Source organism: Brachyistius frenatus, unplaced genomic scaffold (assembly GCF_029030835.1).
Source record: "Brachyistius frenatus isolate BFR_SWC_R1_liver_20210118 unplaced genomic scaffold, ASM2903083v1 Contig_2, whole genome shotgun sequence".
Classification (NCBI taxonomy): domain Eukaryota; kingdom Metazoa; phylum Chordata; class Actinopteri; family Embiotocidae; genus Brachyistius; species Brachyistius frenatus.
In genome coordinates this window covers 9823942-9839302 of record NW_027210601.1, presented here as the reverse complement: position 1 = coordinate 9839302, position 15361 = coordinate 9823942, and the positions used below count along the sequence as shown (strand labels likewise).

Below are 15361 nucleotides of genomic sequence, written 5' to 3'. Positions count from 1 at the left end.
CCCCCTCCTCCAGCCCCCCCTCCACCCTCATCCCCACCCCCACCGCCGCGCCTCTGCCTCCCAGCTGCGTCCGCCGCTGTCCCGTCTGGCCGCCCGGTGTCTGCTCCGCTGCTCCGCTCCCAGCCCCGGACCCGACGCCTCTGCCTCCTCCTCGTTCACCGCTCCCGGCTCCCGGACCCCCCCCACCCCACCCCACCCCACCCCAACCCCCACCCCAACCCCACCCCACCCCACCTCTCCTCCACCCCTCTCCCCTCTCCACCCGGTGAATGCACCAGCGCCGAAAACATGACGGGCATCGCCGCCGCTTCTTTCTTCTCTAACTCCTGCAGGTTTGGGGGCTGCGGTCTCCAGTTCGAGTCTCTCGCCGAGCTCATCGTCCACATCGAGGACAATCACATCGGTGAGTCGGGCCGGAGCGAAGCGGCTGGACGGAAGCTCGGCGGCTAGCGGCTGTGGAAGCTAGCCCACGAAGCTAGCTAGCTAAACGCAGATAAGCATTCCGCTATTCCCGCTGCTCGCCGTCGGTCGAGGCTCGTCGGGGGGGTCGAGACGTATTCAGCAACTTAAGACTCGTACCACGATGACCCCCCCGTCAAAAAAAAAAAAAAAAAAAAAGAGGCGCTTTTCTGTGAAATGTCCGCGGCCCGACTTGTTGTTATTTTTTTTAATTTATTTTTTGGGGGGTACTTTTCACGGGTATTATCGTCAGTCACCTTTTCCAGCTACGAGGGCCGGGAAGGTCTCGTAGGTGTGAACTCGCATCCCGAACCAGGCAGCGGTGAAAGTGGGTTTAACACCTCCGATGGGCCGTGATGGGCCGTGATGGGCCGCGACACACACACACACACGCCGCCTGTGTGTGTGTGTGTGTGAGTCGTGGCAGACAGATGCTGACATAATTTAGGTTTATTTATTTATTTCCACACGAGCTTCAACTTGTTGCACCGCTTATTAGATGTTATAACTGTCAACCTGGGCTGTGTAAATAGACTCTTCGTCACTTTATCCATCAATTATATAAAAAAAACAAATAGAGACACAGAAGTAGTTTCGGGGTAGAAACCACAGATTAGAATAAAAATATATATATATTTTTGCCAGAAGCTGTTACTGGTCATCTATCTGTCGTTTTTCACTAGTAATGCATGAAACATAATGTGTTTTTATTGCATTATTAACTAATAATATACAGAAATGCCTGTCTGAGCAGACACAGTAATACAAGTATTTTGTCTATTTTTTTTTTAAGAAGGAGGGAGTGCTCCTTTGCTATTGCCCTGATTCTGCAGGGAAAAGGCGTTCAGGTGTGCTCCAATTAATACACCTCAATGCAATGCTTGTTAAACATTTAACAGTTTCTGAAGCACAGATAAAACTCTTATTTCTACTGTAATCCCCATAAAGATTGTTCGATAGAAGCATTTAGGGAGGCGTGCACCACTGAAACTCAATCATGTGTAGCAAAACTGATACGGGCTAATCATTATTTGTGGCGTGTATCCATCCTCATGAGGCTGTTTGAAGGGGACGAGGGGGTAAAATGGATGCTTCATTGAGCCCGGTCACCATGGCAACTGGCAGTCTCTAACGGGGTTGGGGGCAGTATATTGGCTGAGTTATTGCACACCTGCTGTCTCACTAACAAAGAGCGCTGCCCAGCAGCCAGCTGCGGTGAGGACACTCAGCGGTGATGTCACATCGTATGCCGGACAGGACTGACGTGCAGATGTTCTTTACGTTTTGGGTCACTGTGTTTGTGGGTGAGGAGAAAGTGGAGCAGTGTGGGTTGCAGGGCTGTGGACCGCCTTTTTTTTTATTTATTTTTTTATCTCATCCATATGCTCCTTGGATTACTTCCAAATTAAGAAAAAGAAATGAGTACATCTTTTGATTTTATCAGATTTTTTTTTTATGACCTGCGGCCATGCTCCCCTTAACCCACCGGGAAAAATATTACTGACAGAAATGCAGGGAACGGTATTGTTTTCTTAACCCCACAACCCAAACACCGCAGACATTGATATGTGCCCCATCTGGCTCTGAGCTTGACCTTCGGCCCCAACCGGCAGCTGAGCAGAATTGCGATTTACTCGTCAGATCTGTCGGAATAATGAGTTGCCCCTCTGCCGGCTTTATACCTCGGCTGGTCATCAGCAACGTCAAGATCAGACACAGTCTAATCAATACGGCTTGCAGATCGGTGACCGCGGGGATTATTGTGACAGATGGAGGGGATTGAGATGAGGGTGGGAGGCTGGGGCTCATGATATTTGGCTTTGACTCCCCTTCTGGTATTGAAACTAGTGCAGTGATGTGTGTGATCAATATTCAATCAAACGACAAGATAGTTTGATCCTCCCGACTTCCTCACCTGAGATGTCAGATTAGCTGTTTGAGGCTTCGTAGATAACACATCGTGTTGATTGTGGTCGTCCGTGCAGTGTGCTCACAGATTATAAAAAACAACAGGCAGTAATGATAAATCAGTTGATGTAGAGGAGACAAAGAGCTTGTGCTGAGATGGAAGTCACAGTGAGTCACTCAGGTCAGGGAGCCGAAATCAGTGCCGGCGTGTGCTGGAAACATTTGCTGCAGACTGTGCTGCCCTCTTGTGGTGGGGCAACTTATGTGCTTCATGACCAAAGAAAGGGGGCCAATTTTGCTTCCTGCCTCTGGTTTTGACCCCTGTTTAACTCACTTATCTCCGCTTGCATCTTTATTTGGAGTCCTGCCTCCTCTGACACAATAGCCGGCAGCCAACGGACCAGATGAGCCTGTCGTGATCCCTTCCGTGAGAATACCGGGGTAACGTGTGGCTCTTCGTTGCTGACCTCATCCCAGAGGAACGGGCAGCAGCCTTCCAATGACATACCCGCGCTGTTTAGATTACACCTGAAAGCAAGAGGAAGTGGATTAGGTGCACTGTGTTCAGTGTGGTGTTTGGCTGTTGTCGAAAGCTTTGTGCGGTGAGTGTAGGTAAGGCCTGAGGAATGTGGTGATGTCAGGTCGCTCTGCCCGTGTGCACGGCAGCAGTGTGTTGTGCGCTCTCGCCTGCACAAGCACATACCTGCCTCTTACCTCAGCAAGAAGGTGCACGGGAGGGGAAGGAAGGGGCAGATAGAGATCAAAAGGGAGGAAAAGATTTGAAAGAGAAGGTTAAGAAAGCAAAAATACGGGTGCGGGTGCAGGGAAATCCCAAACATGTCAACTTTGTTTGGACAGAATTTACATGTATGTTTTTATTTGTATTAAGTTTTGCATCTGGACTCAGAGGTTAAGCTTAGGTTAGACATGAAGAGTCACATCAGCACTGTGTTGTAATAATATTCTGCTGTAGCAAGCGGATAATTGACCTGCAGTGACTTTTAATGATGTAATTGTCCCACGGCGGACAAGCAGGTTTTTACTTATCTGACGTTAACAGAAAAGTTTTCCAGCTGTTGTTTATCTTCCTAATAAAGTTGCACGGCGAAGAGGCTGAATTGCAAGAATGTCGTCTTTGTATTTGTTTCTTTGATGTTTCCGGTAAGGCGAGGCTAAGATTGATCATTTATTTAGATCATTTTGCAAGCCAAAATGGAAAACGTCCTCAGTTCCGGCTCTTCAAATATCAATATTTATTGTACATGATAGTAAGTTGCATATCTTCCAATTTTTGGACAGTTTGTCCGAATTTATTTTTATTTTATTTTTTAATCATCAAAACATTTGGTGAGAGATTATCTGTTGAAAAACGAACCGATTAACGGACTGATAATTTCAGTTTTATTTACGTGATTTTTGTTGTTGTTGTTGGAACATTTCGCATATTGAGAAACGAATCCCGTTTCAGAATATACCTGTGATGTGATTAATGTGATGAGGAGTTCAGCCAGTTAGTCCAGCCACTTGTTGCCAGATTGTTTCCCATCCCGCTTTTCAGAGGTGTGACACGGGAAGCGGTGCGTGTTTGTGCGTGTGAGAGAGTGTGTTCGCCATACTTCCTAAATGACCTGTCAGGGTGTAGCGCAGCAATTACCGGACTGGCATCCCAAACTGGAAACTGCAGACCCTCTCTTTTCACCCTGCACGTAGATCCGCACACACATTGCCTTTCGGAAGTTGCAGGGCCGGAGCACCCCACCAAGCACTGGGAAGTGTAATTACAGAGAAGTTTGCCCCCCCCACCACCACCACCACCCATATCCCCTTTTCTCCCCCCCTTCTACTCCCTCTCCTCCTCCTCCTCCTCCTCTCCTCCTCTCCCTCCATCCGGTTGCCTGCTGCTCCAGAAACACGTTAAAATGCTCTCTGTGGCTTAATTAGCAGGCTGCAAAACAAGCCATGCATTCTTGGCCTGGTTTCAACACGTACACATGTAAAGAAGCACACGCACGGCCCTCTGCAGCGGGCAACGTGGACCCGTGCGCGCCGGGTGTAGTCAATCAGCAGGGGGCAGCAGTGTGCTATTGGTTAGACGTGGATGTGAAACGAGTGCCCTGTTGATTGGGTGTTGCCTTTAATGACAGGAATGTTAACCCAGGGAGATATTTACGGAGCCTTAAGACTTTGAATGTTGCACACATGCACTTAAATACGAAAAAGCCACGCACAGATGCAATAGCTGGCACAAAACATGATGCTCTGTGAATTTGGAAGCAAAAAAAAAAAAAAAAAACTTTTGGGATTCAATGACTAAACGTTAACACACACACACACACACACACACACGGCGTACCGTGTGTGCACGTGCGGGTCTTCCTCCCGCTGCAGCGGCAGGATCAGCAGCGCGTTGTCGGCTTCCTGTCTTGCTAGGTGAGCGGAAGTCGTAAAGCCGGCGAACATTTACTGCTGCTCTCGCTCTCTGCACCTGGCTTACTCCATTTCCACCAACACCCCTCCCCCTTTTCTCCACACACACACACACGCACGCACACACACACACACACACACACACTTACCTCATCCACAATCCTCAGCTCCTTGTACGTCCCAATTTATTAACTCTGGAGTTTTATTCTTCTTGTCTTGCCATTCAGGCAATAAGGTGGTTTTTGTTGTTGTTGTTGTTGTTTTTTGCCACTCTTAGTCCTCTTGGTACTTGTGTTTTGATCCTACAATATAGAGGTTTGACTCTACAATACACTAAAAAGTTCAAATGAATTGATTCATTAATTTTTTGATCAGCAGAAGACTTATTGGCAACAATTTCTGGCTCATACCAGCTTCTGAAATGTTTTTTTTTTTTTTCCCCCAGTGTGATTATGAACTGAATATCGATTCAAAGATGCCACTTTGGACTCTTGGAAGTTATAAATCTGTATTTATTATATTGCCGCTACTATTTAGTTAATATCCACATTTACCTTTTATTTTTTGGGCCTCTAAATATCCTCAGCAGTCAACACTGTTATATCTTCCATATAGCTCAGTGCATAAATAGATGCAAACAATACTGTCATAGCAGAGTTTTGCCAGTCTCGCCCAGACCGTTAAGTGGTTTCCAAAAGGTCAAACTTCACAGATGCCGCCAGCTCTCACTGTCACACGTCTCGTGACTCAGCCTTGTCAGTGATGTAGGTCGAGCTGTGTGTGTGTGTGTGTGTGTGTGTGTGTGTGTGTGTGTCTGTGCGTGCGTGCGGAGAGCTCTGGTTTCTAGATCTGAGCAGCAGGTAGGATTATTAAATCTCAGCTATAGAAGACGGTCAGAGACCACCTCTGTGGACCACCTCGCATGTATGTGTTTGTGTTCTCAGATATATCCTCCTGCTATCATTACTGGGTTCTTTTTCAGGAATGTGTTTTGATTGTCATGTGTTGGTCTCTGGTTTGTATCACAGCAGCAGCAGCAGCGTGAGGTTTTTTTTTCTGGGCTGTTTTCTTGTTTGCTGGTCTCCTTGGTGTTCCCCTGCACTGTGGGAAGTCTGCATTCTTTTTTTAATTATGAGGTGTGAAAGTCTGAAAATCAAAGGACTGAGAAGGCCAACACCTACACACACACACACACACACACACACACACACACACACACACACACACACACACACACACACACACACACACACACACACACACACACACACTTGGGATTAGTTGGAACCAGTGTCCTGGAGTATGTTGTTAATTGTTGCACTGAGATGATCCAGTCCTTGGATCTGAATTGCAATCCATCTGCTAACCATTACATATGCAGCTATAATTATGCCTTCATGAGCACACACACTCACACAAACATAGATGCCATGGCATAAACCTAGTAGTTTTTTTTTTGTTTTGTTTGGCTCCTTGTGAACGTTCCCCCGTTGAACACTGGATGGCACTGGTAGTTCACAGATGCGACCCACCCGCTGTGTTTTCATGCACACTTGCTCCTGTTTTCCAGGGGGTGGGAGATGGGACTTTGAAGTTAACACTGCTTCCCTCAGGCAGTGGAAGTTGCCTACTGTAGTGTTACTGACTTAGCAAGTCAACTGGAAAAAGCATGTGTGTGCGTCTCGGCGAATACACTGTGGACATTCATCACAGCTGCCAAGCGGCTCCCTCACTCTCCGACAAATTTCTTATTTGCCTCATTTGGACTCCGACAATCATTAATCAGCCTTGGGTCACTTCGGGTGACTTAGAGCTGGTGTAATAACGTGCCACTTATATCTGAAATGTATCTGCAGGGTGCCACACATTATGGACTAATACAGAGAAGCCAGTGTGAGAAACATCCTGTAATGTATCAGTCTGTCTGGCAGGAAGAATACATGTATGAGTCAGCTACATACTAAGAGTATTCACACAACTTTTTCCCTCCACGAGGAGAGGTGATTAATCTGAGTGTCTCTTTCTCTTGCAGACACAGATCCGCGGGTTCTGGAGAAGCAGGAGCAACAGCAGCCCACTTATCTGGCCCTAAGCTACATCAACAGGTAATACACACATACTGGAAAGAGTCCGTCCACAGAGGGCAGCATTGTTCCACCAGTTAAAGTGTGTGTTGTGTGTTGTGTGTTGTGTGTGTGTGTGTGTGTGTGTGTGTGTGTGTGTGTGTGTACACACATGGCTTGCGGAGAGCATCTCGAATGACTGATGCCTTCCAATAGACTGAACAATAACTCATCCACAGACCAGCACAGAAAACCACACAAGACAATCACTCCTGACTCCCTGTACTGCAAACGGCACAGCCAAAGGCGGCGTTTCACAATTACGACATGTGTGTTTTTGTGTGGTGAACCGATGTGTCACGTCCCACTTAATGCCCCATTAAATCACTACAATACGCAACATTGAGAGAGATAATGGTGAAGAAGAGAGAGTGAGGTTTCTTTTCTGTGATAATTGTTCAAGTGGTGAGGTTGTAAATGTCAAATGTATTTACTGTACATGTTGTGGCTGTATATTTAAAAGGGACAGTTTTTTCAGCTGCTCAGTTACATCTTACTACATACATCCTTTCCATAGCAACAGTCTACGCAACTGGAGCTCATATTACTGTAAGAAATAACACCACATAAAGTTAGAAAGCACAAATCTGAATCTGAAAAAAAGGAGTGAAGAGAATATTATGGTAAATAACAGGTTGTTTTTTTTTTTAAGGTATAATCACAATGTGGGTAAAATTTTGTGCCGGTAACAGTCACATTGCTCTCACCAATTTAACTTCTGAGATCTGAGTGCAGTCTAGCGTAGCTAAAAAGAAGTTAGACAGGACAGGAAACCTGAGTAGCCTGCAGATCAGACAGGTCTTATACAAACGTATTTCAAACCAAGTTATCCATCCAAGGCATAAATAATAAAGGAAAGGTGTATAAATCCATTTTATAGTAATAATAATAATCATAATATGATTATTTTTTTTAACAGTGTTCGACTATTCCATTTGTTGTGAAAGTGTAATCATTTGTTTTGACCTACATTGCCTCTATTTTACAAGGTGCTCATGTTGACATCACCATGGCTGTCACATGGACGCTTTGTTGATGAATAATACTACATGCAGGGACAAGATGTGTCAGCCGATTAATAACAAGAATTTGCATCAGCGAAAGATTAAAAAAAAAAAAAAAAAAAAAAAAGGCTTAAAGTTATTCAGAAGCAGTGACACCATGAGATCATTTGACAATAAGAGAGTATTGACAAGTTTTTTTGTGTTTTTCTTTTTTTAAGTCCGATCATTAAAATATTAACAAGAGCGGGTCAAAACCAAGTATGTGTCCGGACTGTGTACGAAACACTAGAGGGCTTTTAATTGGAAACAAAGGCTTTTTAATTTGAAATTTGTGCAGCTGTCAGTCCTCCGTCATTCAACGGACCAATAACTCATCACTCAGGCAGTCCAGCCAAAAAACAAAACAACCATAACAACAGACAATAAAGTCCAAGCGATCTGTGTGAAGATGATTTATTCATGTCATTATTTATATGATGTATTAATGTCATTATTGGTCTAAAAAAAAAAAAAATCCAGTATAGGATGGAACATGTATTAATTACACCTCTCGTGTGCCGCCAGGTTCATGACGGATGCAGCACGCCGGGAGCAGGAGACCATGAAGAAGAAGGCCACGCCCAAGCTGTCACTGTCCATCACAGGCGGAGTGTCCAGGAACAGCACGGCCACGCCTCCCCGCCACACCAGCGGTAACCTGACGCCTCCCGTCACGCCCCCCATCACCCCCTCCTCCTCATTCCGCAGCAGCACACCTACAGGTACGACAGGTGTGTGAGTTGAAACGTGTGCTTGGGAGGAAGAAAGATGGATTGCTTATACGTGTGGAGGGACGGGAGGTGTTGAAAGGGACTAATGAAAATTGGCCCTACTGGCGGTAACAGAAAAAGCTTACAGTTACGATTGTGCCATCAGGAGCATATTCATCAAATTCAGCGCACTGAAAAGCAAATGAAGGAACCCAAATGGAATGCAGCTTATTTCATACCTGTCCAATGACTGCATCACAAAGTGAAAACACAACTTCAGAACACCTGCAGGTAGACAACAAGCCAGCTCTGTTTTTATTCAGGAATGCAACTGGAAATGACAAACAACGACTCATTCACTTGTAGCCATAAAAAGTCGGATATGTCGGGATGTTTTTAAATCAACAGGAAATCAACAGGAAAATCTGCTGTCAGAGTGGAAAGCAGAAAAGGCTTAAACCCAACCGCTATCTGCTGGTGTGTGTGTGTGTGTGTGTGTGTGTGTGTGTGTGTGTGTGTGTGTGTGTGTGTGTGTGTGTGTGTGTGTGTGTGTGTGTGTGTGTGTGTGTGTGTGTGTTGGGTTTGGTGGCTCCTGCAGTGAGCAGACCAGTCAACACTCTGCTAATTACATAGCAGCTGTCACGCTGTGTGTTCGCATGGGGCCGTGTGTTGCACAGCCCAGAAGCAGATGTCCAATTCCAGCCCAAATGGTTCCAAACGTAGTGTTAGGTCTGGGCTTACACACCAGCACGGCAACACACACACACACACACACACACACACACACACACACACACACACACACACACACACACACACACACACACACACACACACACACACACACACACACACACACACACACACACACACAAGCCCTCTTTCAACATGTGCCAGGGTGCCATCCATTTCCTCATGCTGAGGTGCAGCATTTCCTGTGAGATGGTGGGGGGTCACTGGGCCTTTATGTGTGTGTGTGTGTGTGTGTGTGTGTGTGTGTGTGTGTGTGTGTGTGTGTGTGTGAGTGTGAGTGGAAAATGTTCTGCACTTAGCAAAGCACTTTTTCCAGGCTGAGCAATGGGGATCACTCCTACTTAATGATCTCTTTCTTTGTGCCAATCCCCGCATTTTGACTCACAGGCACACATAGAAGCACACACACATGCACACCAGTCCTGTTTTGACTGATTCCAGTGACATGCAGCCTGCAGCCCAATACAGAGAAAACTATTAATAAAACGGCACATCTCGTTTTCTCTTCGGTAAATTCCCAGATGCCTGATGTCCTTTAGGGTATGTCCTTGTCCATATTTCATCTGGGATGACAAGTGCTTTTTTTGTTCTGCGTGGTTCCATTGTGCCTTTAGGCAGTGAGTATGATGAGGAGGAGGTAGACTACGAGGAGTCGGACAGCGATGAGTCGTGGACCACAGAAAGCGCCATCAGCTCTGAGTCCATCCTGAGCTCCATGTGCATGAATGGGGGAGAGGAGAAGCCGTTCGCCTGCCCCGTCCCGGGATGTAAGAAGAGATACAAGGTAAGGCATGAGCGCAGGACGGACAAGTCCCATCCAGCCACACAAATCATGTCGGATTAAGTACACACTGGAGCTTTTTATCCGGGATCACATGTTTCACATAATATTCAAAAGACCACGTCATAAATCCAAAATGTCGTGATTGGAAGCAGTAATTAATCTATCACATTTGCTTTGGTTGAATTTCATCACAGCTGGTGACAAAGACCTCACTGAGCTCATTGTCCCAGCTCCTTAACTAATAAGAAGTGTGGGAACATTACTCTTGGGAAACGGGAAAACCCACATCGGGCCTTAATCTGAATGGGTTTGACACGGGTCTGATATCATTAAACTTTGACATAACAATACTAAGAATCTGCCAGCAAAATGCTAATTTTAGCCTGCTAACATGTCCACAATGACATCCCGATGTTTACCGCGTTAGTTTAGTCTTTTAGTGTGATAGCAATAACTGATTCGCACTAAATACAAACTATAGCTGATGATGATTCAGATATTTGTCCATTATTTAAAGTACTGAACAGACTGAAACTGTGATAGTTGATCATGGTGTTAGGACATGGATCGTTAAATGGCTCTTAAAACACATCCTGACAGAGACTTGCATGTTTTTGCCAAATGTCATGACTGCCCTTCCAGCAGTTGTGGAGATATTTCATAAAAAAAAACAAAAAACCACACACACAAATATCAACCTCACAGTGGCACCAGAGGAAAAGTTATCGTGCGACCAGTCATTAAGGGTACGTCGTGGTCTGGGAATCATGAAAGTACAAAGTTCATGGAATTTCATTTAGTACATGTAGAAATATTTCAAAGTGGTGGTCTGACCAACACAGTTATGGTTATATTTCAAAAGGAGACTGAACATCTAAAAAAAAAAAAAAAGTAAAACAAAACAACATTTTTTTTCTGTCATGTGTTCTTGTTGCAGTAGTGAGTTTTAATGCATTTATGAAGTGACGATCTAGCAAGCAAACGCAAGTGGGAATATATCAAAAGGAATTGCAGGATCGGTGTTGGTGTTCTATCCCATTGTGTGCTATCAGCATTGTATTAATACCACTTTCAGATGGACAAAGTCATGAAGGTCTACGTTTAATGCATTTTAGGTTTAAGAACTGTTTACTAAATTATGGATTACGAAATAGCACAAAGTTATAGATATGAGAGTCGACCCTCAGACAGTCTCCATTATAGACTGTATATAAGGAAAGATTGACATAACAGCTCTCCCAAAACGTGAAGCTAAACAATCTTGATCGCCAACCAGGTGGCCGGTTGCAGTCTAGGTCACAAACCACACCCTCTCCATGTTAAGAGCTAGGACAAGGGCCAAACTAAAAATATGATCAACCTCATGTCTGTTTGTGTGTTACTTTTTCAGACGAGGTTTTAATTTGTTTAATTTAGTTTAATTATTTTAAATTCATTGAAGTTATCCGATGCTATAAAAAAGGGGGTGTGGCGTCGTGATTGACAGCGGCCCTTTGAGCCCTTCTGCGCAGACTGCAAGTGACATAACCTGTTTTGTACCAAAAGTGGAAGTGGAGACTCAGCAACTCGTCAACAACAGGAGAATACGTCCCCTTCTCATTCAGAAGGAGGCGCAGGTTCTGGTCCAGGTTCTGGTCATCTCACGCCTAGACTAGACACGCTCCCTTCACTGGTTACCGGTAGCTGCCCGCATCCGTTTCAAAACATTGGTACTTGCGTACCGTGCTGCGAACAGATCGGGTCCAGTCTACATCCAGGACATGATCCAACCTTACATCCCAGTCCGCTCCCTCCGCTCTGCTTCTACCAATCGGCTTGTCGCTCCCTCGCTGCGAGCTAAACACTCTACAAAATCACGACTGTTTGCTGTCCTGGCTCCTAAATGGAGGAATGAGCTCCCCACCGACATCAGGACAGCAGAAACTCTGTACATCTTCCGCTGCAAACTAAAAACACACCTCTTCAGACTTTACCTTGAACAGTAGAACTTTAGTAGCACTTAACATGACACTTACTGATAGCACTTTGTAGTTTAGCTTTCTTGAAGAAATTGTATTTTCTTGATTCCTGTTGTTCTGGGTTTTGTACCCTCATGGTTGAAATGCACTTATTGTAAGTCGCTTTGGATAAAAGCGTCAGCTAAATGAAATGTAATGTAAAGTAATGTAGTGTAATGAGACTCGTCATCCACCTTTATATACAGCCTACGGTCTCTCTGCACGGACCTATGGGGATTGAACCGATATGTATAATGTGTAACGTTTGATCTGATAACATGTATTCAAATGAGTGGAGCCTGAATTATGTAAATAAGCTCTTAAATAACACTATGGAGTTTAATATCGTGTTCCAGCCATCGGGTGTGTGCGAAAGTGGTAATTGTAACGCGTCTCCCTTTTCTTTCTTTATCTCCGCACCCCTCGTCCCCCACTCGGCACGGCATCAGAATGTGAATGGTATCAAATACCACGCCAAGAACGGCCACCGTACGCAGATTCGTGTGAGGAAACCCTTCAAGTGTCGCTGTGGCAAGAGCTACAAGACCTCGCAGGGCCTGAGACACCACACCATCAACTTCCACCCGCCTGTCTCCACAGAGATCCTGCGCAAGATTCAAGGCTAGAGCCCCCGTGGGTCACAGCGGTCAACTACCCCAAACATAGCCCTGTCCTGACTTTCCTTATCTATCCCACACACTAAAGGATCAAGTGCATGCTTTAAGTTGTTTTCATCTTTCTTCATATCATTTTTTTTTTTCTATCCATGTTATATCACATGTATTTTTGAGAAGAAAAAAACCTATCTTTGTAGTATTTTTATTGATGACCATTTGCACATTCGTATATGCTATCACGTTATTTTGTTTCTATTGTTTGACTTACATAAGGTGCTAACTGTAAAAAAAAACAACAGAAAGAAAAGACAAAAAAAACAAACGATACGAAAGAAGGAGAGACGTAAAAGAAGGAGAGACGTGGAACAGAAAGTGTAACCAAGCCCGGCCTTTTTCCTGCTCGTAGCTGAGCAGGACGAAGTTGACTTCTTGTGCTGATGTAAGCTCAGTGGTTGTTACACTCCCTTTCCGTTTGCTGCAGAGTCCAGCTGAGCTTAGATCTGTGCCTTCTCGGTCAGTTCTGGGGGTTTAAGTGCGAGAGTTAAGTTATACGTTAAATAGATATATTGATATATAAACAATAGACAGATATGTATGTGTACATAAAAATATATAAAAGTATTCATGAGCATATACATAAATAGTTACACTTTATTTTCAAGCTTTATTTTATATATTTTTTTTGTCAGTGTTTTAGATTTAGTCGTTTTTTTTTGGTTTTTTGTTTTGTTTTTCTGTGTATCAGTAAGTGTTCCTTTCATTCCTTATTTGCTGAGATGGCCAGTTTTTAATCACCTCAGAGGTCGAAGGTCAAAGAGCTCGCGGGCCTTCGGTTCAGCGTTTCTCTTACACATCGTAGAGATTAGGAGCTGACGCGGCTCTCGGTTTGCCTTTGATCAGAAGAGAGCGTGTCAGAACACGGCCCGGGCCAATGATCCATATCGTCTAAGGTTTCATCCCCCACAGAAAGCCATCCGTATCTCCAGCGTTTCCTCATTCAGAGTGCCAGAGCTGTGCTCCATAGACTTAACCGCGCAAGTGGGTTAAGCATCATACTGTATTCCAGTTGCCAAGACTTTTGTTGTTTGTTTTGTTTTTCCATGATCGTTGCCAACAGCTCTCCACTGCCAAACATTGACCATACCATGTGCCTGATGAGAGGGGGGAGGGAGGGGAGGGAAGGGGGGGGGGACACGGGGTGGGGGTGCGGGAGAGAGTCCTAACGGTTTTCACCCTGGAGGTCGCACAAATGTTTTATTCCTTGTTCGTCGCGCCTCTCGAAACGCCGGGGACGTACGTCAGCAGAATGTTCTCATGCATACTTTCTGTGTCGTAACCAGAGGAATAATGTGTGGAGGAGGAGGAGGAGGGGGGGGGGGGTTCGTATTTGAAAGAGATTACCATCTACAATGTGTCATTTGTGTGTGTTGTAGACCGCAGCATTCCAGTCCACTGTATGCATCCGTGTGCGTGTGTGTGCGTGTGTGTGTGTGTGCGTGCGCGTGTGTTTTCATCAGTATCCAAGTCATCAGCCGAGAGAGTATTACTATATTCTGTGTGTCGTCAGCGCTCGGATGTGTCACGTCTCTGTGCCAGGCCGCTGGTCCGACTCCTGTGGAGCAGGGCGGTCGTTCCGGCTGGGCTGGCGTTTGCGTCACGTTGTGTTGCCGTGGCCGACCTGTTGTCCTTCATCGCAAGAGCGGAGCGGTGCGGTGCGGTGCCGCCGCCGCCGCTCGCAGACACACATTTGCCCGTGAGATCATTTCCCTCATCGTACACAAAAGTTTATATCGGCTCAAGAGCGTGAGCTTTTTCTCTTTTCTTCATTCGATGGGTACGGTGACCTCCGACATGCACACGCCCTCCTGTCCCCCAGCACGCCCTTTGCCGTGGTAACCGTTCGGTTGGCACGGCAAAGGGGACTTTTAGTCGACTTTTTTGATAATAATGTTTTTACAATGCAGGCGACCGTCGTAACCACCACACACCTGCACTTATGACTTCAATGCCTTCAGTTAGTGTGCTGCTACTCGAACAAGCACAAAAGCGGCTTCGGAGACGTCCGCGTCTGCTCTGAAGCGCCTTTGAACCGAGAGCCGTAAAATCTCGGTACCCGTTTTAGACTTCATCCGTGGAGCTCCAACCCTTAACGTAAAAGCCTGAGATAATAGACGGGAGAGCTTTCATTCCTGCCTTTGAGCGTAGGGGAAGACTTTCTCAGCAGGGACAGACTGAGAGCCGAGCTGTCAAAACACTCGTAAAAACCATCCTCGCCTCAAGAGACGTCGCCATCGCCGTGGCAACAGGGGGGGTGCGGAGGAGGGAGGGAGGGAGGGAGGGCAATTGCAGTATTACACATACATGAGAGGAGGGGAGGCTGTGTTCAGGAGGAGGGGGGACGAGGGAGGGATTTCAATATACCGTGTACAGTGAATGTATTGTGACGTGCGTCTGTTGTCAAGTGCTTTTAAATTATATTTTCGTATGTAACGTGGAGACCAATGTTTCCTTTTTGTACGGGGGTACAACAGGTTCTGAGC

The 15361-nt window shown here is 45.6% G+C and overlaps 1 protein-coding gene across 2 annotated transcripts; it reads left to right on the top strand.

Annotated features, from left to right (window-relative positions):
* Positions 1 to 49: 49 nt before the first annotated feature.
* On the top strand, positions 50 to 13990 carry jazf1a (JAZF zinc finger 1a). 2 transcript variants are annotated; one of them, XM_069699458.1, is made up of 5 exons: positions 50 to 403; positions 6827 to 6899; positions 8486 to 8613; positions 10038 to 10207; positions 12654 to 13990. In XM_069699458.1, the coding sequence occupies exons 1-5, from the start codon at positions 289 to 291 to the stop codon at positions 12828 to 12830; spliced, it is 663 nt and encodes a 220-aa protein (XP_069555559.1). In that variant the 5' UTR covers positions 50 to 288; the 3' UTR covers positions 12831 to 13990. The 2 variants fall into 2 exon arrangements, with proteins under 2 accessions (XP_069555559.1, XP_069555548.1); XM_069699447.1 differs by having other exon boundaries at positions 52 to 403; positions 8486 to 8682.
* The last annotated feature ends 1371 nt before the right edge of the window (positions 13991 to 15361 follow it).

Bases quoted from the DNA above. Each gene is read 5' to 3' on its own strand.
- jazf1a (XM_069699447.1), top strand. From the start codon at position 289: ATGACGGGCATCGCCGCCGCTTCTTTCTTCTCTAACTCCTGCAGGTTT. The intron at 6,900-8,485 runs GTAATACACACA...GTGTGCCGCCAG, and splicing joins GCCCTAAGCTACATCAACAG to GTTCATGACGGATGCAGCAC. The intron at 8,683-10,037 runs GTACGACAGGTG...TTGTGCCTTTAG, and splicing joins CCGCAGCAGCACACCTACAG to GCAGTGAGTATGATGAGGAG.